This window comes from Cnephaeus nilssonii (assembly GCF_951640355.1).
Source record: "Cnephaeus nilssonii genome assembly, chromosome: 12".
NCBI classification, from domain to species: Eukaryota; Metazoa; Chordata; class Mammalia; order Chiroptera; family Vespertilionidae; genus Cnephaeus; species Cnephaeus nilssonii.
Genome location: NC_137083.1, coordinates 13808885 through 13833973, shown reverse-complemented (window position 1 = coordinate 13833973; position 25089 = coordinate 13808885). Strand labels below are relative to the sequence as shown.

At 45.4% G+C, this 25089-nt stretch overlaps 1 protein-coding gene and 1 pseudogene across 5 annotated transcripts in view; both read right to left on the bottom strand.

Moving 5' to 3' along the window:
- The window catches only part of RAPGEF5 (Rap guanine nucleotide exchange factor 5), a 199450-nt gene that overhangs the window by 146146 nt on the left and 28215 nt on the right, over positions 1-25089 (bottom strand). For all 4 annotated transcript variants that reach the window (XM_079786281.1, XM_079786283.1, XM_079786284.1 and 1 more), the window contains exons 2-5: positions 14219-14269; positions 12456-12562; positions 5769-5890; positions 3808-3976 (exon numbers count right to left, since the gene is read on the bottom strand). In XM_079786281.1, coding sequence (XP_079642407.1) covers positions 3808-3976; positions 5769-5890; positions 12456-12562; positions 14219-14269 — 449 coding nt within the window. The remainder of the gene's footprint in view (positions 1-3807; positions 3977-5768; positions 5891-12455; positions 12563-14218; positions 14270-25089) is intronic.
- LOC307108588 (small ubiquitin-related modifier 3-like) lies at positions 7961-9541 on the bottom strand (annotated as a pseudogene). The gene is made up of 2 exons: positions 9535-9541; positions 7961-8274 (listed from the first exon to the last, which is right to left on the bottom strand). The product of its transcript is annotated as a small ubiquitin-related modifier 3-like (transcript).

Below are 25089 nucleotides of genomic sequence, written 5' to 3'. Positions count from 1 at the left end.
GTCAGTAGAAGGCCCAGGGGACGGGCTTTTGGCTCGTGAGTGGTCAACCTCGATTAGTGAACCGAGCAGACATTAGAGGGCATTTCAGCAGAATGGATAGAAAGTAAAAGGTAACAGCTGAATGGACAGGACTAAGAATGACAGAAAAATGGAAAAAGATTTTGATACAAACAGCAAGTTACTAAAAGACAGACAGACCTGGACTGGAGACATCATGGAAGTTTTGCAGTGAAAGTAGGACTTGGGCTCCCCCTTGAGGGGTGGGTAGAATTTGACTGGACAAGAAAGAAGCTGAGGAGAGAGCACAGCATCCTATGGGCCTGAGGGAACTCGTGGGTGTGGGGCGGGGCCGGATGAATGGGGATCACGGGTTAGAGCAGGAGTTATGACAGGATCAGATGCATGAAACCACAGGAAGGGCAGTGTCAACTGAAAGAGGGCAATGTCTCCAGGCACCTTTTTTTTTCTGACTATGCTTTATTCCAAGTCTGGATAACCTTTATTCTAAGTCTGGCTTTCCAAAATTTGGCCGAAAACGTTCTGCCATAGCTTAGCAGTTGGCTTATAGCTCTACTGTAGAAAAAAATGCATGTCCTCTCTCTCCAGAAGAGATTTGCAGTGGTTCAGTAATTTTATCTGTTTATAGTTAAGACTTACAATGTGGAACAGACAGACCCATAGCTTCCTAATGACCCAATTTTCCCAGAGAAATTCCTACTCCCAAATGTGCATGTTCACACCAACATAAAAAATGTGCTGATAGACAAGGCATGCTACAGTGATTCTCAACTCCAGAAGCATGACATTTGTGTTCAGGGACCAGTGTGACATAAGGCTGGAAGTAACCTGGAATAAATATTAAGACCCCACTTTTTAAAACACTTTCCTTTTCAGAACTTACAGTAGACCTAGGATTTCCCTATATACAAAGCCGCCTCATTCACCGGCATTCCAGTCTGCTGAGTGAGGAGAAAGGACTGGAGCTACAGCATGAGGCCTGCTTGCGAGTTGAGTTCAGTTGCCCCTGTGCCCCGTTCATCTGGGTGTGCCCGTGGGGATGCGCCCAGTTCCATCTTGCCCTCAGGACGGGGAACAGTAAAGAGCTGCTCAAGTATGCCAGAGCCAGAGCAAGGCACAGCCACCTCTAGCTTAACGAGCAGGCCACTCCTTCTTAGAAAGCGTGTTCAAGTTTATGGAAATGCTCCTCGGCTTTTCTCAGGAAACTTCTGACCCATATTAAAAGCACATTACACTACAGAACATTTTCTGTACTTAGACAGCTGAGTGGGGAGTAAATATTTGAAGGTTGCTTTACCCTTGCAAGGTCCTCTGTAAACAGTGGTGGTGAATTCATAACCATTTCACAGTCAGTCTAACATTTTTATAGCTTCCATCTGTAACATCTCAGAAAGGGAAGCTAGAATGACCCCCATACCGCCTAGGAACCTGGGAGCAGGTGCTAAAAGCATGGTTATTAGAGCCAGATAGTCAAACACTCAAATCCTAAACACTCCACGCACTTGTATGTCCCTGGACAGGTTATCTGACTTCTGTGCTTCAGTCTCCTCACTTATAAAATAGGAAAAACAGTAGTAACTGTCTTACAGGATTCATCTGAAGATAAAATAATGAATATAGAGCAGTGGTTCCCAACTTGGGGCACATGCCCCACAGGGGGGCAATTTGATTTTTAAGGGGAACAATTCTAGAATGAGTTATTAACAGTGAATTTTTGTATTTCTTATGGTTCTAGGGGCCTCATGCACAATATATATATTGTGACATATTTATGCATTTCAGTACTGTAGTATATGTTTTGAAACTTTATTTGCTATTTTTTTTCATATCACTTCATATTATTATTTTTTAAAATAATTTCTTGGTGATTTCTTCCTCAGTACTTCAACTGTCCTTTCATTCTTTTATTTTCCTCTTTCATGGATGCCATGTACTTTGGAAACTTGTTTAGACCAAGTTAATGGCCTTTTAGGCTTCCTCCATGTGAATAGGAGTTCATTTTTTGAATAATAAGAACTATATGTCACAGGGGGCATCAAGATTGTAGAGATGCTTAGGTGGGGAATGGCCAAAAAAAGGTTGGGAAACACTGATATAGAGAATTTAGCATAGTTCTTGATATAAAATGTGTTCTCTACAATCAAGCTTTCTGTTACCCAGTATCTCATTAGTATTCTGATACTTATTTTTCTAAAAGCCTATATCAGTGGTCGGCAAACTCATTAGTATACAGAGCCAAATATCAACAGTTTTTTAAACTTAAACTTCTTCTAACACCACTTCTTCAAAATAGACTTGCCCAGGCCATGGTATTTTGTGGAAGAGCCACCCTCAAGGGGCCAAAGAGCCGCATGTGGCTCGCGAGCCGCGGTTTGCCGACCACTGGCCTATATTAACTGTTCAGTGTTGTATTTTTCCTCATTTTGTTAATTCTCACCAGGAGGATATTTTCTCCATTGATTTTGAGAGAGAATGGAAGGGAGGAAGGAGGAGAAGAAGAGAGAAATATCAATGTGAGCGAGACACATTGATTGGTTGCCTCCCGCATGTGCCGTCACATGGGCTAGGGATCAAACATGCAACCCAAGTATGTGTCCTGGATCAGGAATGGAACCTGAGACCCCTCGGTGCTGGGGCCGACACTTTAATCACTGAGCCACACCAGCCAGGGCTCCCTGTCCTTTTCAACAAGGGTAATTTATCTTTGTTATGGGTGTAGGTATTTCTCCTAGAACCTGAATTCTTACCCATGAGGTGAGGATAATACTACTTGCCCTGCTAACTGAAAGAGTCAACAGTTTGGTAATGTATTCTAAAAACTAAATATGTAAAAGTTACTAACTGAAATCTTTAATCTGCAATACACTATAGTTAAGTAAGCTTGTCATTAATGGTGTGGACAGTTTTGAGTTGCACCTGCAGCATGTCAGAGAGAAAAAGAATGTTTGTGATGTCCTTGGTTTTTGTCTCCCCACAATGCCCCCATGTCAGAATGCCATATCATGACAAGTCTTTTTTCCCAAACCTTCTCTAAAATGAGTTAATTTTAATTCATTTTAATCATATAGTGACTCAGTATCTTCATGTGTTTTATTTTTTAATATCACCCGAGGATATTTTTTCCATTGATTTTTAGAAAGAGTAGAAGGGAGGAAAGGAGAGAGGAAGGGAGGATAAGAAGGAGGGTGAAGAAAACATTTGTATGTGAGAGAGACACATCAATTGGTTGCACCCCAAACCAGGGCTGGGGATTGAACCTGTAACCCAGGTACGTGCCCTTGACTGGAAATCGAACCCGAGACCCTTCGGTGCACAAGCTGATGCTCTAACCACTGAACACACCAGCCAGGGCTATGACTGGTGTTTTAGTTTGCCAAATGTTGCTTCTAGATTATTTCCCTAAATGTCTGTTGAGCTCTTTCTTAGGAAAGTCACGACTTGGGTAGTGAATAAGATATGAGTTACTATTTTATTCTCAACTCAAGTCAAATCATGTTTATTTCTAATTAGGATCATCTACTCATATAGCAATAATTAAATTAGTGCAGCATGGTGTAGCTGGCAAGGCAGGGACTTCTGAGATTTGAATGTTAAATCAGTCACTTAATAGCTGATTTCATTTTAAGCAATTCACTTTACCTTTCTGAACTTGCATCTGAGAAATGGGACTAGAACAGCTACCTTTTAAAGGAGATGGTAATCTTAAAGAGCAAAGGACAGTCCCCAGACACAGTAAATGTTCTTAACGTGACAGTAATTTAACAACAGAACAAAACAGCATCCACTTACAGTTCACAGATGCCACCTCTGGTGCGAATGACAGGCACAAGCTGCAGTAACATCTTGACACCATTTTGCCACTCTTCTTCTCGTTCGAATTCACAGTATAGGTAGCTACATTCATCAGATGAAAACTGATAGAAAACGTAGGTGTCCTGAAAGTATAAATGCTGGTCCACTGTTGGAAAGAAAAAAGGTGTGGATCAGTTTTTTAAAGTATATTATTTAGAGAGTCGTAAACCAAATAATAAGCTGAAAGCATTACTGAGTACTATTCGCCAGGGGTGGGACTACAATCACATAGTGTAAGTCTATTCCTGTTCACAATTCCAGTGACCAATCTATTTTTATTATTTGAAGCTTTGAGCAGCATATTCACACATATTTTATCACTTTTCTGCTTTAGGGACAGGTAAAATCTGTAGTTATTCAAAGACAGTGAGGAGGTATTTCTTTAGTGTCCCAAAGCAGACTGATACATGTAATTACTGTAGTGGAACACAAGTACAACATGGTGGCAAGTTCTAGATCAGTGGTTCTCACGAGGGTGATTGTGCCCTCCCCAGGGAACACTTGGCAATGTCTAGAGATGTTTTCAGTTGTCACAGCTAGGGGGTGCTACTGACATCTGGTGGGTGGAAGAAAGAGATGCTGCTACACATTCTACAAGGTACGGGCCAGCCCCTTACAACTAAGAACTATCTAGCCCAAAATGTTAACACTATCAAGGTTGGTAAACACCATTTTAAAGGAATCGGAACTGGGGACTTTTCCAAAAAATATTAACACAAAATGTTTTGTGGAATCTCTCAAGCAAGCTGATAACATTGCTCAAAGGTAGCTAAATGATCTACACTAATAAAAGAGAAACATGCAAATTGACGGTCACTTCACTTCACCCACCAGCCAATCAGGAATGAGTATGCAAATTAAGATGGTGGTGGCTCCGCCCCCGCTGCTCCAGGCCTCTGGGCAGCATGAATGCAGGCACAGAGTGGCTGGGTGGGGCAGGAAGCCTGCTATGAGAGGGAGGAGGGAAGAGGGGGCAGAGGGAGCTACAGGAGCAGCGCTCCACCCAAAGCAAAGACTGAAGGCGGCGCAGAGCGAAGGCCAGGGTCCCGGGTGCTGGAGGAAAACCAGTGCCGGCAGCCAGGGGAAGGAAGGCCTATTGCACGAATCTCTTCATGCAACGGGCCTCTAGTTTTCTAAATAAGAGAATCAGGTGTTAGTTATTATTAACTCACTAAGATTATACCCCTTTCCCATCTGAACCACTCTTCCACCGTGGGACTTTGGTGGTTATGCCTTTCTGAACCTTCCTATGTTCTCTGGCCCTCAATATTTATTACCTAGATAAAAAAAGGGTGTGGGGTGGGCAACCAACATTGACCAACCAGCATCTCTGCGAAAGAGCTAAAAAAAAAAATCAGATTGCATCACTCCTATTCTCCAAAACCCTGGGCTCAACAAAGAAAAGAGATATCAACTACCTTTCGAGTTAACAGCAATTTTATGTTCTGTTTAAACAGCTAATTTTTATAGGTCATATCTCTAACTATTCATGATTACTTAGTCAATCAAAATGGCATACACATTCCACTCATAAAATCAGTCTCTGATGATAATTCTAAGTACAGCAAGATAAATCACACATTTAGGGCAACTAAAAATGTCACTGATTAAAAAAAATTGTGAGCAGCATTTTGAGTAGAGAAGGGAGGGAGGGGTACGCGAACAACTTTTATAGGCAGATGTCTATGAATCAGCAGGTACCTAATTATTTTTACAAAAGGTGTGAGAGAAATAACAATCAAAAGATGACCTATCACTTTTATTTATAAAATAGGAGAGAGTGCAAATATTTATCTGCAAAACAAATATCCACCCAGGTAACTAGGATAGCAAGTATATTTTGGTCTGGCCACTTAATAAAATAATGATTTTGTGCCTTCCAAACATGCCCTACTAACCTGATGACAGAATCCCCATGTCCAGTAGGAGCTGCCAGACCCCTATGGCCGTGGATCTGCACTGGACGAAAGGACAGTGTTCCAGAAGCCAGTCGACCAGTTCTGATCCAACACAGCTTCGCCTGCATAAAACAAAGACATTCACATGAGACATTGTGACCACTCATTTGCCAAAAAATTGGTATTTAACAGCATCCCTCTCATGTGCTTGCTTTTTAAAACGAGTGACTCAATAATACATGACATGTACCTCTGATTCATTCCTCTTTCAGATTTTAGCTCAAATATCACTTCCTTAGAGAGACTTGGAATCAAATTCTCTTATACTTTTTCTTCAAGTCACCTAACATTTAATAATGATACGTCTTTCTGAATGAATAATATCTGCTTTCTTCACTTAAGAGTAAATTTCAGGAGACCAAGGACTATGTAGTATAACTCACTATTATACCCCAACAACTAGGACAGTCCAGGTACACAGTAAGTTCTCAAAATACCTAAGTTTGCATAAATTAAAAAATGAATTTAGCAGCCCTTTATAGAAAGATAATGCTTCTGCCTTTGGCAAGACAAGTACCTCAAGTTGGTGGTGATAGATTTTGGTTCCACCATTTATAGGTTTTTATCTAGTCTCTTTTTTCCCCCCCAAATGCAATATTTAATATAAGAGACAGAATATCAAACTATATTTTCTGTTTACAGTAGTAAAGGACAACAAAGAATGTACAAATTGTGAACACACAGCAGAGCCAGCAGACACCACATCCACACCCCAACAGCAAAACACAAAGGAAAGAAAGGCAAGACTCTGGGCAAGCAAGCGATGATGGTCCAGGTCGCACTGCCCAGGTACCAGAACGAGGCAGAGCAGGGCCATCAGGCAGCAGGGGTTCCATGCAGAAGGGCAGGAGGAGAACTGAACGTTTAATAGGTACAGGCTCCAAAATGTTTCACAGACATGAAACCACAGCCAATGTCAGGAAACAGAGAGCAGTCTGTGAGAACAACAAGAAGTCGTCTTTGCACGGGGCCCATTTGTAACCACACTTTGAAGTAGCTCTTTGACACAAGAACATCAGCAATACTTAATCGTACTTTTTTATAGAAAGACCGTAATTATTCATCAGAAGCAAATACTGGAAGAAATCTGAGGCCACAATACCACTGCCAACTGAGAAATATGGGAATTGCTTTCCTCTGTATTAGAAGGGGACACCTGCAACTAATACAAAATAATATTGAATATAAACTATAATTGAAAACTTTTTTATCTAGTCTCTTTAAGAAGGGGGAAAGCCAGTATCTGCTGCGCCCTGTTTTGCCCATGCACTGTCAGGGGCCCTGGGCCTGGCCCTACGCCAGGGGACACGAGAGGGACAGAGCGCCCAGGCCCATGCTACTGAGGGACTCGGGTATTTTTCTTTTCACCTTTTAAAAAGCATTCCAGCCCTAACCGGTTTGGCTCAGTGGATAGAGCGTCGGCCTGCGGACTCAAGGGTCCCAGGTTCGATTCCGGTCAAGGGCATGTACCTTGGTTGTGGGCACCTACACAGTGGGGAGTGTGCAAGAGGCAGCTGATCGATGTTTCTCTCTCATCGATGTTTCTAACTCTCCATCCCTCTCCCTTCCTCTCTGTAAAAAATCAATAAAATATATTTTTAAAAAGCATTCCAGTATTCTCCCTTCAGCTTTACCATATTCTCACAAACTTGCAATATTTAGCATTGAAGAAACCTACAGGACAGTAAGTGGACCTATGAGAAACAGTTAAGTGGAAGTGTGTCTCCCCACAATGCTCCCCACAGAAGCACCCCCACTTTGGTGATGTGAGCGCTCTACAATGGAATAAGCAGGGGGATCAGATCCCCGTCTAAACTAAAAAGGGACATTCACACAACAAGCTTCGGGGAAAAGTTGTAAGAGGGGGGAAAGACAAAAATGAGAGCAAAAAACAAATCCCCAAAACCTTGCAACTCATTTTCCTAAACAGACATGACACTGACTGGCCCGGTTCCAGGTAAGGATTCGCCCCTGCAGACAGTTTTGAGTGGCACCCGCAGTCTGTCACAGAGGAAAGGAATTTTTGTGGATGTCCTTGGTTCCTGCAGGCTCCTTGGTGATTGGCGTGGTCACTGATAGTGTTCACTATTCAACAGCAAATGCCAGGATGGTGACAAAGTGGGCTGGCCCCTCTACAGACCACACCCCAAGGGTCAGCCAGTCGCCCGTGAGCCTCCTGTCGGCCGCTGGAATACGTCCATGGTGTCTTCATCCTCCATGTCCAACGGGACCGGGGTGTCTGCTTCATTAACTGGCTGCCCATCGAACCGGAACCTAAACTGTCTCATTGGCCAGCCCTGCTGCTCGCAGTAGGCCTTCATCAGCTTGCTCAGTGGGGTGTGTCTCTTAATCTTGAACTGGACCACGGAGCCATCCTGCCCGGCCACTTTCAGATTGTGCGGTCATTCTGTCTTCACTCCCTCCTTGGGCTTCTCCTCGGACGTGGCTGCGCGCGGTTGCGGGGCGGTGGGGCGGCAGGGAATTGGGCAGCGCAGGAGCTGGCAAGGGCGAGTCACGCTCTAGACCCACCGCTCTCCCACCGCAACTGCTCGGGGGGCCGCGCTTTGTCCCCCAAATCCTGGAGCACCTGTTGGCTGGTGTGAGGTCACATGACAAATGCATGTGCAGGACACGCGTGCCCAGGGCACTGAGCACGCGCCCTGTTGGGCCGAGGTTCCAGCTCTAGTCTCTTTTTAAAAAACAGTTTTAATTGATTTTCGGGGAGAGGAATGGAAAAGGAGAGAGAAACATCTATGTGAAAAAGAAAAATTGATCGGCTGCCTCCTGCACGCCCCTACTTGAACGCCCCCTACTTGGGACTGAGTGCACAACCTGGGCGTGTACCCTGACCTGGAACCGAACCAGCGACCTTCTGGCGCATGGGATGACGCCCAACCAGCTGAGCCACACCGGCCAGGGCTTACCTAGTCTCTTTAATAAGAACAAAATAATTCCAAGAGGGTTTGGCAAAGTTGGAACACAGTGGGTGATAGAGAATTTTGTTTGCTACTTTTCAGAGATTAAATCTTAGAGTTTGTCTCAAAGGGCAATCCATTTGACTGTGAATCTTTTTAATATAATCTAAGCAATCTAGCTAAGGAACCTAGATCGTAACACCCACAAATGCAGATGTGTGTGAAGGATTCCACTAACCACACACACACAAAATATTCTCTGTAATCTGTCCTAAAATATACAACTATAGTCAAAGACTGTCCAATCTTGGTGTTACAAGAAGTATCTCATGTCTCCTTTTCCATCTTTATGAGCCTGTGATGAAAAACCCAAAGAAGAAAGCTTGCTGAAATGTAGATTCTCATTTGCAGAAATTTCATTGAATCCCACTCTCTCTTATGAGAAACTGTCACAAAAATGATTTTTAAAAAAGTGATGTATCATGTAAATGGCTATGTTCATTCTATATTTGGTATTTAAGGACCAAAAGATGTAAACTTTATTTGTATTCCTAAAACAGAAAAATATTGCCCATCTCCTGTGATTGGCATAGGCACAAATAGCTAGAAATCACACAGTAACCAACAATACAAAGATATGCCACGAGGCGCTACATTTTCTAGAGTGAAGAAAAAAATAAGCTTTTTCTGTTGAGATATCTGATCAAACATTCTAGCTTTTGATAATGCATCACAGTTTTTTGGTACAGTGCTGCTGTTTGTAAGATGCTCTAAGGCAATTAAGGCAATACCGGACATGTTTAATTGCAGGTTAGCATTAAGACATTAAACAGATTAACAGTCAAATAAATGGATGTGTTTTTTTAAACAAAATGAGAAAACAGATCACAACGAAACAGTCAATTAGACCAATATTAACTTCTAATTCGATAGGACACCTATCATGTGAAAGGCTCAAAGTGTTAATTAATTCCTCAACACCTCTGTCAATTAGCCAGCATCTTCGCACTAATTGCTCGAAGCACAGTTATCACACGGATTAAACACTGTATCGTTTGTCATCCTTATTCTCAGAACAGTCCAGCTCCTCAACCTACTGTGTGGAACACGAAAGGACACGATGGAACATTTACTGAATAAATCAAACTGTTAAACTGAAAAAGGTGGCTGGATGGGTGGGCGCGCATGTTTGTTCACAGGTGATGATGGAGAAATTTCTCGGACGGGGGCTCCTCAAAATCATGGTTAAGCATTAGCTGAGAGATCTGGCTAACCTGCAGATCCGAGGCAGGATGGCTGGGTGGGGCCCGAGAGTCCTTGGTTCTAACTGGCTCCCTGGTGATGCTGGTGACCACAGAGCCCCAACCCCCAGCTCTACCTTGTCAGTGGGAAGAGCTCGCTCTGTTTGGGGGTCAGGGCTGAGTCCATATATGAAAACACAGCACTGCCCTGACAGCGGTTAGCAAGGAGGTGAGCTGCCTCTGCATTGAACTCATCCTCCCCTGACTTCTGGCCAGGCCCGCAACAATCCAGTTAAAATGCCCAGATCCACAGGATTTAAGGAGAGCAGTGAGGAGGGAAACAGAGACGGTGGGAAGGGAGCAATCTGAATATGGACAGCAGCTCTTATTCCCAGCGTTGTACTGAACACAGAAACTGTTGCGAGGACATGCAGACCTGAACACAGAAACTGTTGCGAGGACATGCAGACCTGAACACGGAAACTGTTCCGAGCACATGCAGACCTCACCACAGTCGCGCGTTAGGTAGGAACACTGTGATACGGAGGTGACTAGGTACAAGGCCATGAGATTGCTATAACAAAGCATTCTTTTAACAATCTCTGGAGCTGAACATTTGCTATCTCTTAGCTTCCTTCTGTTACATTTTTAGCAATTATTTCATGATAGTGCAGACACAACTTTAATCTCGGATATAAATGGGGCGATGCTATTCGGAGACCAGCTCTGAAAGTAATTCTCGTGTGGTGCATAGGGAACACTTGCCCTTAATGCACTAGCAGACACACGAAAATGATCCCTTCTGGGCCACCATATTGGCACTTGGTCTTCAGACCCAGAACATGCATCAGTCCTTAGATTTTAAAAGAAGGGAGGTTCTGGCCTGACCATTGGGAATCTGAAATAGCAAAAACACGTGCTCTTTCCTCATTCTATTCCCACCAGTATGTTCTAACGTGGATGGATGGTTCTTGACATGAACTCAACTAATGCATATCTCTCCATTCTTTTTTCGACCTATATCCATAGACATCACACAAAGAAACGAAACCTAACAGTGACGGACATCACACGCAGCCTTATGTGTAGTGAAAATGAATCCCATGAACCCTGCTGGAGAGCTCAGTTGGTGAGAGCATCATCCCGATACGCCAAGGTTGTGAGTTCGCTCTCCAGTCAGGGCTCATGCAAGACTCAACCAGTGACTGCATAAATAAGTGGAACAACAAATTCTCTCTCTCTCTCTCTCTCTCTCTCTCTCTCTCTCTCTCTCGCCAATAAAAATTTTTTTAATGAATCCTATTAGCTCACTCACAACTAAACCCAAAGACTTTGTACTGTTCTTATTTTTTAAAAAAATCAGACATGTCTAAGTTTAGTTAAAGAAATGACCTTTATCCTGGGAATTTTTCCTACTTTTTTTTTTTTGCGGTCATTTATTCTGAGTATTCTTCCTATTCTTTATGGTATTACGATTTCATTTCTATAAGAAAGAATAATGAAAATCAATGATAGTTTTCTTTTTTCCTTTTGTAGTTTTCTTCTGGTATTGTTTGGTGTGGTTTAATATCTTTACTTAACATAAAAATATGGAAGACTAATAAAAAAACTTTTGGCCCTAGCCAGTTTGGCTTGGTGGATGGAGCGTCGACCTGTGCACTGAAGGGTCCCGGGTTCAATTCCGGTCAAGGGCACATGTCCGGGTTGCGGACTAGATCTCCAGTGGGGGGCATGCAGGAGGCAGCCAATCAATGATTCTCTCTCATCATTGATGTTTCTATCTCTCTCTCCCTCTTCCTTCCTCTCTGAAATCAATAAAAATATATTTTAAAAAAACTTTTGGGTTTTTTTTTTAACCTCCAGAAAATGAAAATATGGGCTCCAAACTTTCCAAGTGACTACTCTCTTGGTCCAGCTGTACTCTAAAGCAGGCCTCTAACCCACCCATTTGCTCTAGCGCCTCTGCCCTTATTCACTGGCCAAGGCGGAGAAATGCCATCCCTACGCCAACCTGCCCCTCCCGCTCTTCACAGCACCCCAGGGGATTCTCACTCCCACCTGGCGAGCTGAGCAACGTTCTCTCAGCCCATGGACCTGAGAGTCCTCTCAGAGCCTCGATAAGGTCCCTGAAGGGGGACCTATATTTATTGACGTCACCGTGTAGGACACACTCAATAAAATTATGCTAAACTATCCCAGCTCAGAGGAAGCAGGGGCTCTCTCAGGAACCCATCCACACCCGGGGATGCCAGACCCTAACTTCAGAACCAGGATTCCAACTGTCAACAAACACTTAGCTAAGTTTAAAGAAGAGACGAGTCATCACCAGTAACCCCAAAGGACACTTCACACAAACTGACCAACCCCTCCTGCTCCTGATACAGCCTGTCTCTGTGATCAAGCTTCAGATTTTAACACTTTTTTTTTTCATAAGGAGAGTTTCTGACAAGATGTTAAGAGAACTGTGTTACCTGTAAAATCCCTTGAGGTTTACTCTGTCCTTGATCAGATCAGCTGCCTGGACGATAATGATATTCCTCAGTGCTCTTCCTGCACAAGAAGAATTCTCCCCATAAATCTAAGTGGAAAAAACAAACATTCCCTGTAAATGTAGAACAATCATGCCATAATTTGTGAGCATACTATATATAAAAAAAATGATGACCAAATCAATAAGCTTAAGACACTTATGCAGCTACAAACACAGCTACCTATTTTATTTTACTTTTGCTGTTGGTTCATTTATGCTATAAAGCTGTAACAGCTAGTTTCCGTATGCTAAACGGCTTTAACTATAATTACAAAAAACATACTTTACATAAGTTTTTAGTGTAAAATACCCACTGTTTTTACTAGTAAAAACATGGTGTTTCTATCAATAGGGCAAATCAAAGACTATTTTTATGATGCATTAACTCTGCCATACTGGTAACGCATCCATGTAAAGGACTTGGAAGACGGGAAACTATTTTTCCCTGTCTCGTGGACACCTTGCACCACGACAATTTGACAGCAGGCTGTTGTCTGCGCTGCGTTTAAGGGTCACTCCACTGCAGCGTTCATAGTTAATTCTAAGAATCATGGTTTCCTCTACTTTGTAATTCCAGCGAGCAGATAAAGAATTTTTTCAATCTTTTAATTTGCCCAGATGAGTCTCTGGTTCTTAAAGGATGAAGGGACATTCCTTAGATCCAGAGAGGCTTAGGAGGTGTCCTTTGATACACCTCCTTCCCCCATAGTTGCCCCGCCCCCGTCCCCGAGTGCATTGTGCTGCCCTAATGAAGGAGCCGAGTGACAATGAACTGTCTTCATAAATAAAGGCTCATGAGAATTCGTATACACAGGGCGTAGGTATTCATATCTGTTCCCTTGTTTCTTGGAGAACTCTTTCTGCACCTACAAAATTTTGCCTCCATAAAATATATATCTTCGCTCGAAGCAAACAAATGGAAAATATACTGATTATAACTTAACAGGGAATGATTCAACCCCATCCTTACACTTTTTAATTTTCCTGTTATTACCTCCTAAACACAACCCTATGGAAAGTGAGGACAGAACATGACTTTTTTTTAACACATTAAAACTTAAGAAGAACATGAACAAATCAGATGACAGAAACTATTACCCTAAGTGAGGTACAAGTCAGCTGACACTTGACTGGTCCTGACGTGGTACCAGGATGCAGTCCCTCAGTCATTCAGGAAAACGTTTAATGACGCTGGGGATATAATCATGGAAAAAGGCCAAAAAGGTCTCTGTCCTCACCAAGCTCCCCGGCTCCTGTTGTTTTAAAAATGCAACTCTCTGACAGCATGGTAGAGGCTCCTCATCTTTTCTCACCAATTAGCATACGGTGATATTCTACTATTAGATAAATGTAAGCATAAATAATCCCCTTGCCAGTTTTCAGTGTAAAATACCCACTTTTTTTTTAAATACAGTGTTTCTATACGAGAAATTGAAAATGTTTATATTATGTATTAAAGTCTGCCATATTGATGATGCATTCATGCAAAGGACGTGGAAGATGGGGAAATCTTTTTTCCTATCTAGTGAACATCTTGAATTCTGACCCAGTTGTCAGGACATCTCATCTGACTCTGGCTGAGTCACCCCGGTGAAGGAGACGGCATGGTCAGGAGCACAGAGGACAGCTGTGACTAGAGAATTCACCATCAGGGCCTGCGAATCACTGTTTCAGAAAATATAGTACGAGAGAAAAGAAGCATACCTGGGAAGAAGTGTGCTCAAGGTATGGATTGGAAATTCTTCTCTGGAGAGCCTATTTTAAAAGAAAAAGGGGAGAAATCAGAACCAAGTAGAAATCGTTGTCCCCTAAGGGCACACGACACGCAGCAGTGGAAGGCCCAGGCGTTGTCCCTGCCAACAGAGGAGCTTAAACATCAAGTCCCAGAGCACTAACGTCCTTATTCCCACGCTGTAAATGCCTGGTTAGCATTCACTCCAATGGGACAGGGCATATCATTCAAACGGCTCCCAGCCTACAGAGTGCAAGTTTAAAAAGTGCAACAGAAAGCCTGGGGTGTTTCTGTACTTGTCACTTGGTTCTTCATGTGGTTTTGGTTCCATTTCTCCTTTCCTTCTCGTGTCCATGTTCATAGTCCAACTAAGCTCTCATCCCACCCACCGGAACTGCTGCTGCAGCTGCACGATGGTTTTCCCTGCCCTCTAGTCTAGTCACGCCCTCTCCCGCCATCCTGCAAACCTCCCACCCCCCCACACACAAATGTCTCTAAATCGCCCCCTCCCCAGCCTGCCCTTCTGGGTCCACCACAGTCTGCCGCCAACCGGCAACCAGTAGTCTCTTTCCACCTCACTCCCTGGGTTCTTTTCTTGTTTGTTTGTTAATCCATAGATTTTTAGAGAGAGTGGAAGGGAGGGAGGGAGACAGAGAGAGAGAGAAACATTGATGTGAGAGAGACACATCAATTTGGTTGCCTTCTGCATGCGCCCTGACCAGGGCCGGGGATGGAGCCTGCAACCCAGGTACGTGCCCTGGGCCGGTATTGAACCTGGGACCCTTTAGTCCACGGGCCAACGCTCTATCTACTGAGCCAAACCGGCTAGGGCGCTCCCTGGGTTCTTTATTCTTCAAGATGTACTCATCAGAAGACCCTGCCCCTCCAATACCTGCGCGCATGCCATTCTCCACAACAGAAAGCCCTCAGTCTCCCCTGACGCTTTCCTGAATCCCACCAGACCCCCGAGTCCAGGTTTGTGCAGTCGCCTCCGAGGCGAAGCTCCTCCCACCCACCCAGTCCACCGGGGTTTGCCGTCTTTGGAGCTCTTTATTTTGATTGTTCACAGGCCAGCTCCTGGGCTCCGTGCTGTGGGTGTCTGGCTGGGAGTGCATTTGCCCCAACCAATCCACACGCTCCTGGGGAGCGTGCTGGCCGTTTCCACAGCTTCGCTTTCACGGCACCCAGCTCAGCAATGGTCATTTTTCTATCCAGTTATTTGTAGATATCCGTATCTCTACATCCACTCAGTAACGCAGGAGCTCATTTTTCCCACCGAACAATCCAGTAGGCAGCACCATCACCCAGGTATGCTTACGCACAATGGGAAATGGTCATTTCCCACTGCAGGGAAAAGAACAGAGGAACTAACATTTACTGAGCCTCCAACCTACGTTTGAAAAGCTCCTTGCTCCTCTATTCCTAGGCTTGCTGTCTTTTCAGATCCCATGGTTTTCAGTCTGCCACCTCCACTTCTTAGAATTTGCTAAATTTACAAACCATATCCTGCCAATCATCGCTTTCCGCCATCTGAAGCTTCTACCAAAATGTAATGTAAGACAGAATCCCCCTTCCGCCTCTTCCCGCTCCACACGCCTCCCACACTACTTATCTTCTAATTAAACTGAAACAGACATATAGATGCTTTACCCAAAAATGCCAATGGGTACACCCTGCTAAAGACTTGCAATGGCTTCAAAGAAAATGGCATTTATAAGATAGAGAGGCCATTCTGAATCCCCATGAAAACATCCACCTCCCCCTTCCGCTCTCGTCTTACCCACTCCCAACTGTCTCTTCCGGGGGCTTCTGCCATCCAGCCTCGGTAATGTATTCACTTATTGAAATACTGAACAATTTAAAATTTGCATATGCACCAGATTTATAATTTGACAATGAATCATCATGATAAGTGACTTCCCTCCTCAACAGAGCGACTTTTAAAAATCAATATAGCAGGCCAGGCCTGACAATCGTTATTACTCATCTATTTGCCTGGATCAGCTCGGAAAAGCAAATACTTCCTATGCTCTAGTTCAAAAGAAAGCATTTAGGGAGAAACAAGCTCTGAAGAGCCAGGCAGGGGCACCTCCACAAAAGAAAGGCTCGCTCCCTTTCTCTCTGCTGCTGACCTAGACCCGCAGGTCTCAGCCCTGGCCTGGCACGCCCAGTCCCACTCACAGCAGCGGCCCCGGGATGGCTTGTCTGAAAGGATTGGTAAGGTGAGTAAATAAAGCAATGGGATTCTTCCCTGCTGACTAGATAACGGGGTTAGATAAGCTGCTGGCCCACAGGGAACCCACAAGAGCAACACCAGAACTGCCTTTTACAGGACACAATACCTAGACCTGCCGTCAGACACTCCCCGAAGCCCTCTCTTAACGGGGGGGGGGGGGGGGGGGGGGGGAGGGGGGCCTGGGGAGCTGGGTTTCATCAATGCCCCTGGTCGGCCGCTCTGGAACTCCGCTGAGCTGGGGGAGCCGCAGAGCTCTCTGCAGAACTCCGCAAAGTCCTGATTCCTCACATTTAAAATAACTACATAACTACGCTCTCTTTTTTAGAGGCCACTCTATGTGAGTTGTTGCAAAAATAGCAGGTGCCGGAGACTCAACGGAAGAAGCGCGTGGAGGAGCAGTCCATCCGTTACCTCGTTTTTAATAGGATTGGGAAGGATTGCTGCACCATTTCATCCACAGAGGACCAGCTCACAGGAACCCGAGGCGCCCTGCCCCACATCACCTCACTACGTGCTCTGTCAGCATCTACCTGGCAGCATTACAAGAACCCTCTTGACAGTGCACCCCTCTCCTTTTCAACATGCCTCCGCCGTCACACCTCATAAACACAGTGCCCAGAGAAGATAACGACCCCCCCTTATTTCCAATGTCCTAGAATTCCTTATATTAGATACCATGAGTCTTTCATGGAAGACATACATACACCATAGAGAGAAGACTGCTAATAGTACAAATAAAATTAGATTGTAATTCAAATTTATTTTCTTCTCCTTCCCATTCTAATGAAAAAGGATTGCCTAGATGATTCTAGGCAAACTGCATATTTTAAACAGGTATTAGAAAATTACAACCCTTTAATATTCGCTTCCAAAAAAAAATAATGCTATCACTCAAAAGGATAATTGATTAGCAATCATATATTACCTTCATGGCTTTTTTTTTTTTTTTTTTTTTTTTGGAGTCAGGTGTCCACGAAAGCTAAACTATAATAGTCTGTGAGGCTGGGTGAGAACCAAGCATGAAATTCATTCCAGTCACTAAAAGTATCTTGATAAACTATACGATAGACTTAAGGCACATTTCTTATCAGCTCTTAAAGGTCATCTTAATACCCTCCTTGGATTGAGTTAAAGTACTTAGGCTACTGAGGGGAGAGAGAAATCGAAGGAGAAAGGCCGAATCGCTTCCATCACCACAGCAGGGGGGCCCGCTCTATTACAAACAGGCACCGATAAGAACCACCAAGTGTATTGATAACTTGCGAATTCAGTTCATGACACAACTTTCTATCACCTTCGGCCACTGTCCTTTTGCCATTCTCGGCGACCAAGCAGGTGGTGAGGTAGACTAAGTATCCTTGGAGTTCTTACCATCCTATGAAGCCAGAAAGCTGCATAAGTACCCGGAGGGCACCTGCAGTAAGAGATTATGGACTAAGACAATAAAAGTTGTGATCGGGTAGGCGGTCCGGTGGAGTGCTAAGATGGTGGGTCCTTTTTAAGCCACAGGATACACTTACGTCTCAATCAAAGCATGGTCAAGGTTAAAAGGACAGAATCCCAGCCACCATGTTGGCTTGAGAATTACATGGTCATCACAAGTTAAGCACAATGTAAACTGGAGACATGAGCCAACTGGTGACATGGAAGGGCAGGGCAGTTCACCACGACTCCCTTCCTGCAAGCTCTGGTCACCATGCAGGCCCACCACCATTTCCCCAAGGAGCCAGCTCCCAGCAGCCAGTCACAGCCACAAAGGCCACTGGTCATAATATCTTCTCAACATAGCCTGGCCACATCAAAGCCCATGATGTTCCTGAAAGCACTTTTTTCCATGGCTCTAAGTTGTGTGGAGTGAAAGGGAAGGTCGCAGAAATGCTTACTGAGCACTCCCCTTGTCTTGAGCACTTTCCCATAATAGTCACTGTACCCACATATTCATATTTTTACAGACAAGAGGCCGGAGGGTGAGAAAAACTAAGAAGTTTACTTACGGGCCCCGAGCTGGGAAGTGACAGAGCCAGGACAGAGGCAAAAGTGACGGGTCCCAAAGCTACCACTCCCCTGTAACGGGCTGCATGTCGTGAAACAATAATAACTGCCCGGCCCGGGTGGCTCACATGGTTGTCCTGTGCACCCACCGAAAGATGCGGGTTTGAGTCCCAGTCAGGGCTCTTAGGGAAGGCAACCAATCAACGTTCTCTCTAAAATCAATAAGCATATCCTCGGGTGAGGATTAAAAAAAAATTTTTAAGTAAGAAGTGGTTAAAAATAATAATAAATAATTAAATGAATTATTGAGTTCCTAGTATGTGCCAGAAGTTATGCTAAATGTTTTACATGCAACGTATCACTTAATCCTTCAGAAACAATGAAGTAGGTACCATTTTAATCCCTTTTTGCAGATGACAAAACTAGACTTAAAGAGGCTAAGAAATCCACTCGAGTTTGCAACTTAAGTCTATCTTCAGTTACTGCCCCATATATGTATCTTCTACCTTAGAATGTGGTGATTTAAGAGGAACGTGACAAACGGGTACATTTAACTGCCTGCGGACGTCACAGGTAGCATCCACTGGGTCTGGCTTATGAATTAGAACCACCTGGAAACTAAAACAAGCAAACAAACAAAACAAAACAGGTGTTCAGGCCTCACCTCAGGCCACAGGACTAGAACCTCTAGCCGTACCTACTGCTCTTTGCCAATCTCCCCAGGCAATTCTAACCCAGGTGTGAGAAAAACGGTCAACATCGGTGGATGAGATGGGCCATTTGAACCTCTCATCATCCACCACAGCCAAGAGGCTGGGAGCATTCTCAAAACATCGCCTGGATCACACTCCCGGCTGAGTTCACAACACAGCAGAGGAATCAGCCATTTGACCAATAGCGCCGCGCTTCTAAGTCTGGCTGGTGCAGAACAAAGAGCCAGTGTTTCGCCGCGTTGCACCTGTTCGTGTGGTTTGTGTTTTCACATACCCCAGCCCAGACACAGCCCTGAGCCACGATGCCTTCATGTCTGCAGAGCAGCCCAGCACCCTCCCCCCTCCCGAAAGGGCATTCCCTTTCAATGGCATCCACAGCGTTCGGCTTCATTGTTACTTCCCATTATTAAAGGACTCTTCTAGTATAAACGTGTTTGCCCACTTAAAAGCTAAAGTAAAAAAAACAACAAAGAGGGTTCTAGGAATACCTGTAGGTCTTTCACAATCTCGCCTGCCTAGGGACATAAATCGCAAGAACCTGCAGCTTCTTGGAAATATGGACACAACAGGCACAACAGAAACAAACCCAAAGGCGCCATCAACTTGTTTTCATTCAATCCTTGGGAAAATACCTTTCTTCTCACTGTTTTGAAAAGCAAGAAAATAGTGTTGCCTCACAGGGTGGGCTTCCTCGGTGAATGCAATCACATAAAAGCCTTTACATGTAGGAATCAAGCACTAAAGATCTGGCTCAACAGTCCAATCACCAAGCTCGCTTAGCTCCGCCTTTCACTGGAATCCTGACTTGTCTTAACACCAACCCACCAGTCAGCCCCGGACTCCCCGATGTTCCCACAGCAGCCAACTCGAGGAAACTCTCACAAGCCAAATCTGGGACAATCTGAGCAGAAAAACAGTTAAAGTACTACATTATAACTCAGAGACTAAATATCCATGAGTACTTACAGGTAGAATAACTGAATAAATAAATGTGGTGTTTTGTGGTTGTTGTTTTTTTTGAGGGGGGAAGCTCTTCCTTATGCAGTAACTATGACTAAATGCAATAAAAAGAGGAAAACAGAGGTCCCCATTCAGCAAGCACCACAGTGCTAAATGTTGCAGACAAGAATCATCATCGGACGCCATGATGTGTGGGAAAAGGATACTGAGATGCAGGACATGGATACAGTCCAATGAGAAGCATGGTGTCTCCCCAGAAGATAGGAATGGGCACAGAGGAAAAAAGATAACTTTTCAGCAGACATCACCTTACTGTGACACAAGTTATTCTCAATCCTGGGACAAGCTGACATCATTTGCCTGCTATTGATACGATACGCTGATAAGAGACACTTCTATGGTATTTTTATCAAAATGCATACCTGAATTTAATGAGAAAACATCAGACCATTCCACACTGAAGGTCATTCTTCTATGTAACTAGACTGCGCTCTGCAAAAATAGTCAAGGTTATGAAAGAGCAAAACCAAACAAACAAAAATAAAAACCCAAACAACACGGAGGGGCGACCTCAGACTGAGAGAGACGGAAGGAAACTGACAAAGAAAAGGCAGTGTGACCCGGGACCAGGACAAGGACCCGCTTGGGGCAGCTGGCGGAACGTGACCGAGTTCTTGCATTTGAGTTTTAACGCTGGTTTTCACAGCTGTACTGTGGTTTTAAGGGAACCCTCTTTGTCATGTGTGTGCAATGCTTTAAGTCCAGAATTATTTCAAAATGAAACGCCAAACAAAAAAGTAATGGCCTCTTTCCTCCCCATAATTAAATTCTCGAAAAAGCCCCCACAACATTCAAATATTGTTTCCAAAGACAGCCCCTCCCTCCTTGGGGGACGCTGCCCGGCCTTCACATGTTATTATCGGAGGCTGCACATCAGGGTGACCCTACGTGCTTCCTGTCCTCGCTGGCCCCCAGCACCTTCACACAAACCAGATTAATCTTCCCAGGACACTGCCTCACGTATCTCCTGGGTTTTTCCTTCTTTTTGTTTCCTTTTGTTGGTTAATTCTCACCAGAGGACACTTTTTCAGTGGGAGGGACAGGGAGAGACAGAGAGAGAGAAACAGCGATGTGAGGGAGATACATCAGCTGGTTGACTCCCGCACATGCCCCGACCTGGGCCAGGGATGGAATCTGCAGCCGAGGCACGTGCCCTTGACCTGAATCGAACCCGGGGCCCTTTAGTCCACAGGCCAAAGCTCTAACCACCGAGGAACCCGGCTAGGACTCCCCTTGTTTTTAAGAAGTAAAATAGTTACTTAAAAACAAACGCAGCCAGGCCAAGTGGCTTAGTTGGTCGAGTGTCGTCCCATACACCAAAAAGTTTGCCAGTTCAGTTCCCAGTCAGGGCATACACCTAGACACCTGGGTTTCGGGTTCGATCCTGTTTGGGAGCGTATACGGAAGGCAACCAATCAATGTTTCTCTCACACATTGATAACTCTCTCTCCTTCTCTCTCATCAACAAAAATATCCACAGGTGAGAATTTTAAAAAATTATTAAAAACAAACATGGTTGCCCTAGCTGGTTTGGCTCAGTGGATTGAGTGTCGGCCTGAGGACTGAAGAGTCCCAGGTTCAATTCCAGTCAGGGCACATGCCCAGGTTGTGGGCTCGATCACCAATAGAGGGCGTGCAGGGGGCAGCCAATCAATGATTCTCATCGTTGATGTTTCTCTCCCTCTCCCTTCCTCTCTGAAATTAATAAAAATTAAACACACACACACACACACAAAAACACACACCACCAACAAACACACACAAACACCACGGCTTACTTTTCCTGAGCGCTCACTGACAATGTTCCAAGTCTTTACCGGAGCAGTCGATGCCCTGCTGTCCACGTAACCCTGCTGCCCTTCCCTCCTGCGCTCTGCCGTGGCACGGAGGGCCACCCGGATGTGCAGCCTCCGATAATAACATGTGAAGGCCGGGCAGCGTCCCTCCAGGAGGGAGGGGCTGTCTTTGGAAACAATATTTGAATGTTGTGGGGGCTTTTTCGAGAACGTATTTGGCAGGCAGGCTGTCATGTTTACTATGCAAACCGTGTCATTCTCACCCCAGCACCTGCCATGACCATCACTCCCTGCATTTCTCCACATCTCCACGCCCTGCTCTCCCTTCAGTTCATGGAAACGCTGCAAGAAGCCCACCCAGGCCCTGAGACGCCCATGGTTTATCTCTTCCCAAAACGCCCTAACACTTGTTTGCCACTGAAAGAGAAAATCTCCTGGCTCCAATACTCCTCTTCTCAATCAGCCTCGTAACCCCCCGGGGCCTCAGACCTTCTGCGGATCTAGGACCTTCTACAGCGGGTCGCAGGGCTGACCTTTCTCCCAGGGGCGCGCTGCCTGATGAGTCTCAGGCCACGTGGGAAACGTGATGCTTCCGCCTGGAAATCTAGGACACCCTTTGCCGCCTCTGCCACGCCGCCGCCACCACCGTGCCTTTCACTTCTCAGCTCGGTCTTAAGTGGTCACCTATGGAGCGAGTGTCTATAGTGAGCCTCCACACATTTCAGGAAGCTGCGACTTTAAGAGAAACTAAATATAATCCATATGATTTCACTTTTACGTGGAATCCAAAGAACAATATAAATCAGGGGTGGGGAGCGTTACGTGGAATCCAAAGAACAATATAAGTCAGGGGTGGGGAGCGTTGTTTCTGCCAAGGGCCGTTTGGGTATTTACAGCTTCATCTGTGGGCCTTGAGGGCAAGGCCAGGGGCGCTCTGGCAGCATTCTCTCACCCGGTTCCTCCCGGTCGGCCGGAAGAGACCATAGGATTTTGGAGAAAGGAAACGGTCCTCCCGGCAACCTCCCCGGGAGTGTGCTTTGGACAGAGGCCCTTCCGTTCACCCCCCAGCCCATGAGGTAGTTCCCACTTCCCATCCCTGGGAGCCTGGAAGGGCTCACTCAGATCAATCAGCAAGCTTCGTGGGACCATGAGCTGCTCCCAAGTGGGCACACGCTTTCTATGGGGTTCAGCCGAAGGCCGCACCCTCTCTAATTCCAGGTACAGTCAATTCTCACATAAACAAACGTCTTACCTGGACACTGCCCAGTGGGAATCCTGGCATTCACTCCCAATTTACACTGTCTTTTCGTTATTATTCCTTACCTTCCTCAGCACTCCAAAACCTTTTAGTTCCTAATTCGTTTTAGGGTGTGAGAGGATGAGTATTAACCTTAGCGGTCTACAGTACCCCGTGTACAACTTATAAAATTCATGACACAATGCCGGGGTTACGACACAGACCCTCCACGATTCACAGCAATCCTTACAGCAGGACGGGGACCCACGGGCGGGCGCTCAGAATCATGGACGGCCACGTTTCCAGCTCTCCCGGAGTCAGCTAAGGCCGGCGGGGGCTCTGTTACTGCCTACCTGTGCAATCCCAGTTTGAAAAATCGTTCTCTTGGTGGAGATCAGGACAGTGTCATCTCGCTGGCCAATACCTTCCCATCTGCCACAAGGAGAGGCCGAGGCCTTCCCGTTTCCTTGTTCTGATCACACATAAAACCGTCAGCTTCCCTGCCTTCGCTTGTCTCCCGAGCCCTCTGTGAGCTGGCACTCGAGTCCTACGGGCTTGTGCAACTTTACTTATCCCAGGTCACTTAGCCCGCTTCCTCTCGTACTTGTCTTTTTAAAATCAAAGATTTTAAATTGGAAGCTCACTTTATAGCCACGTGAGTTTCTTTCATTTCCGTCTACTTTTCCAATATATTCTAAGAGTAATACTATTAGCATCAGAATCTCATTCACATCTTGTTCGCCTTTCCTCTTACTGGTTCCAGAGAGGGCACCCTAACTATCGTTTCTCTCAATTTACCGAGACCGGATTCCACGAAGTGCAGGGTTCAAAACCGATAACTTCCTCCCCAGGCCCCTCCCTACACGGGGCAGAGCCTAACCAGTACCGCGCAGCATTGACGCTGGGCTGCGCGCTTCCACTCTCCAGGGCCTTGACACGGACTTCGGTCTCCTTCTGCCTCCACTGAATCACCTTCCTCTAACCTTCCCACCGAATGATTTCTTCTCACCTGTCTAGACAGCCTTTCTTTTCTCTAATAAACCACCACAGACAGGCCCTTTCAGGCGCTTTCCCGCCTCCCCCACCCCCACCTTTCTACCCTGGCACTGCTACAGTCCCAGCAAACAGAGCCAGTGACCCCTTCAGCCAGAGCGAGAAACGAAGCATGAAGCGCACGCCCACCGGTCACCATAGCAGCCGTCCGATGCTCTGGAATGCAGGGGATCTCTGGTTTCCCTCTGGAAATTCCCCTTTCACCATCGCAGCTGCCAGTCAGTCCTCCTGCTCACCAGGGGCCTTCCGGAGAGGCTCCTGGCATGCTACTAAAACTCCCTGGCAGGCAGCACCCCCCTCAGGCCCCCGCTCAGCTAATCTCAGTGCTGGGAACAGTGACCCACACCCTTCCTCCTAGGGTGGTCCATGGAGCAGCTCGGCCTCCCAGAGCTCCCTGCTGCCCACCACCATCCCAGCTCCACCCAGCTCCGCCCCTCCCACACCCTCATCCAGGTACATGGCGAAATATTATGCAGCCATTACAAATATTTTAAAGATCTTGTAACACGTGGAAATATTTTGGAGAAGGTGGCGGGGGGCAGGGGGAGTTAAGTAAAACGGAAGAGGCAGTGTGAGGTCAACTCAAACAAGTAGAAAGGAATATACTAGTATTCTAAAGTGTTAAGAACAATGGTCTCTGTGTGATCAGCTACTGGTAGATTTTTTGGTTCTTTCCAAACTTCTAGCTTTTCTATATTAAGTATATTACTTTTATAACCAGAAAAAAAAATCTATCTTAAAAGCAGGATACCCCACTCCTACCACTACCCTCCACTTCCAAGCCTAAAAGGACAGG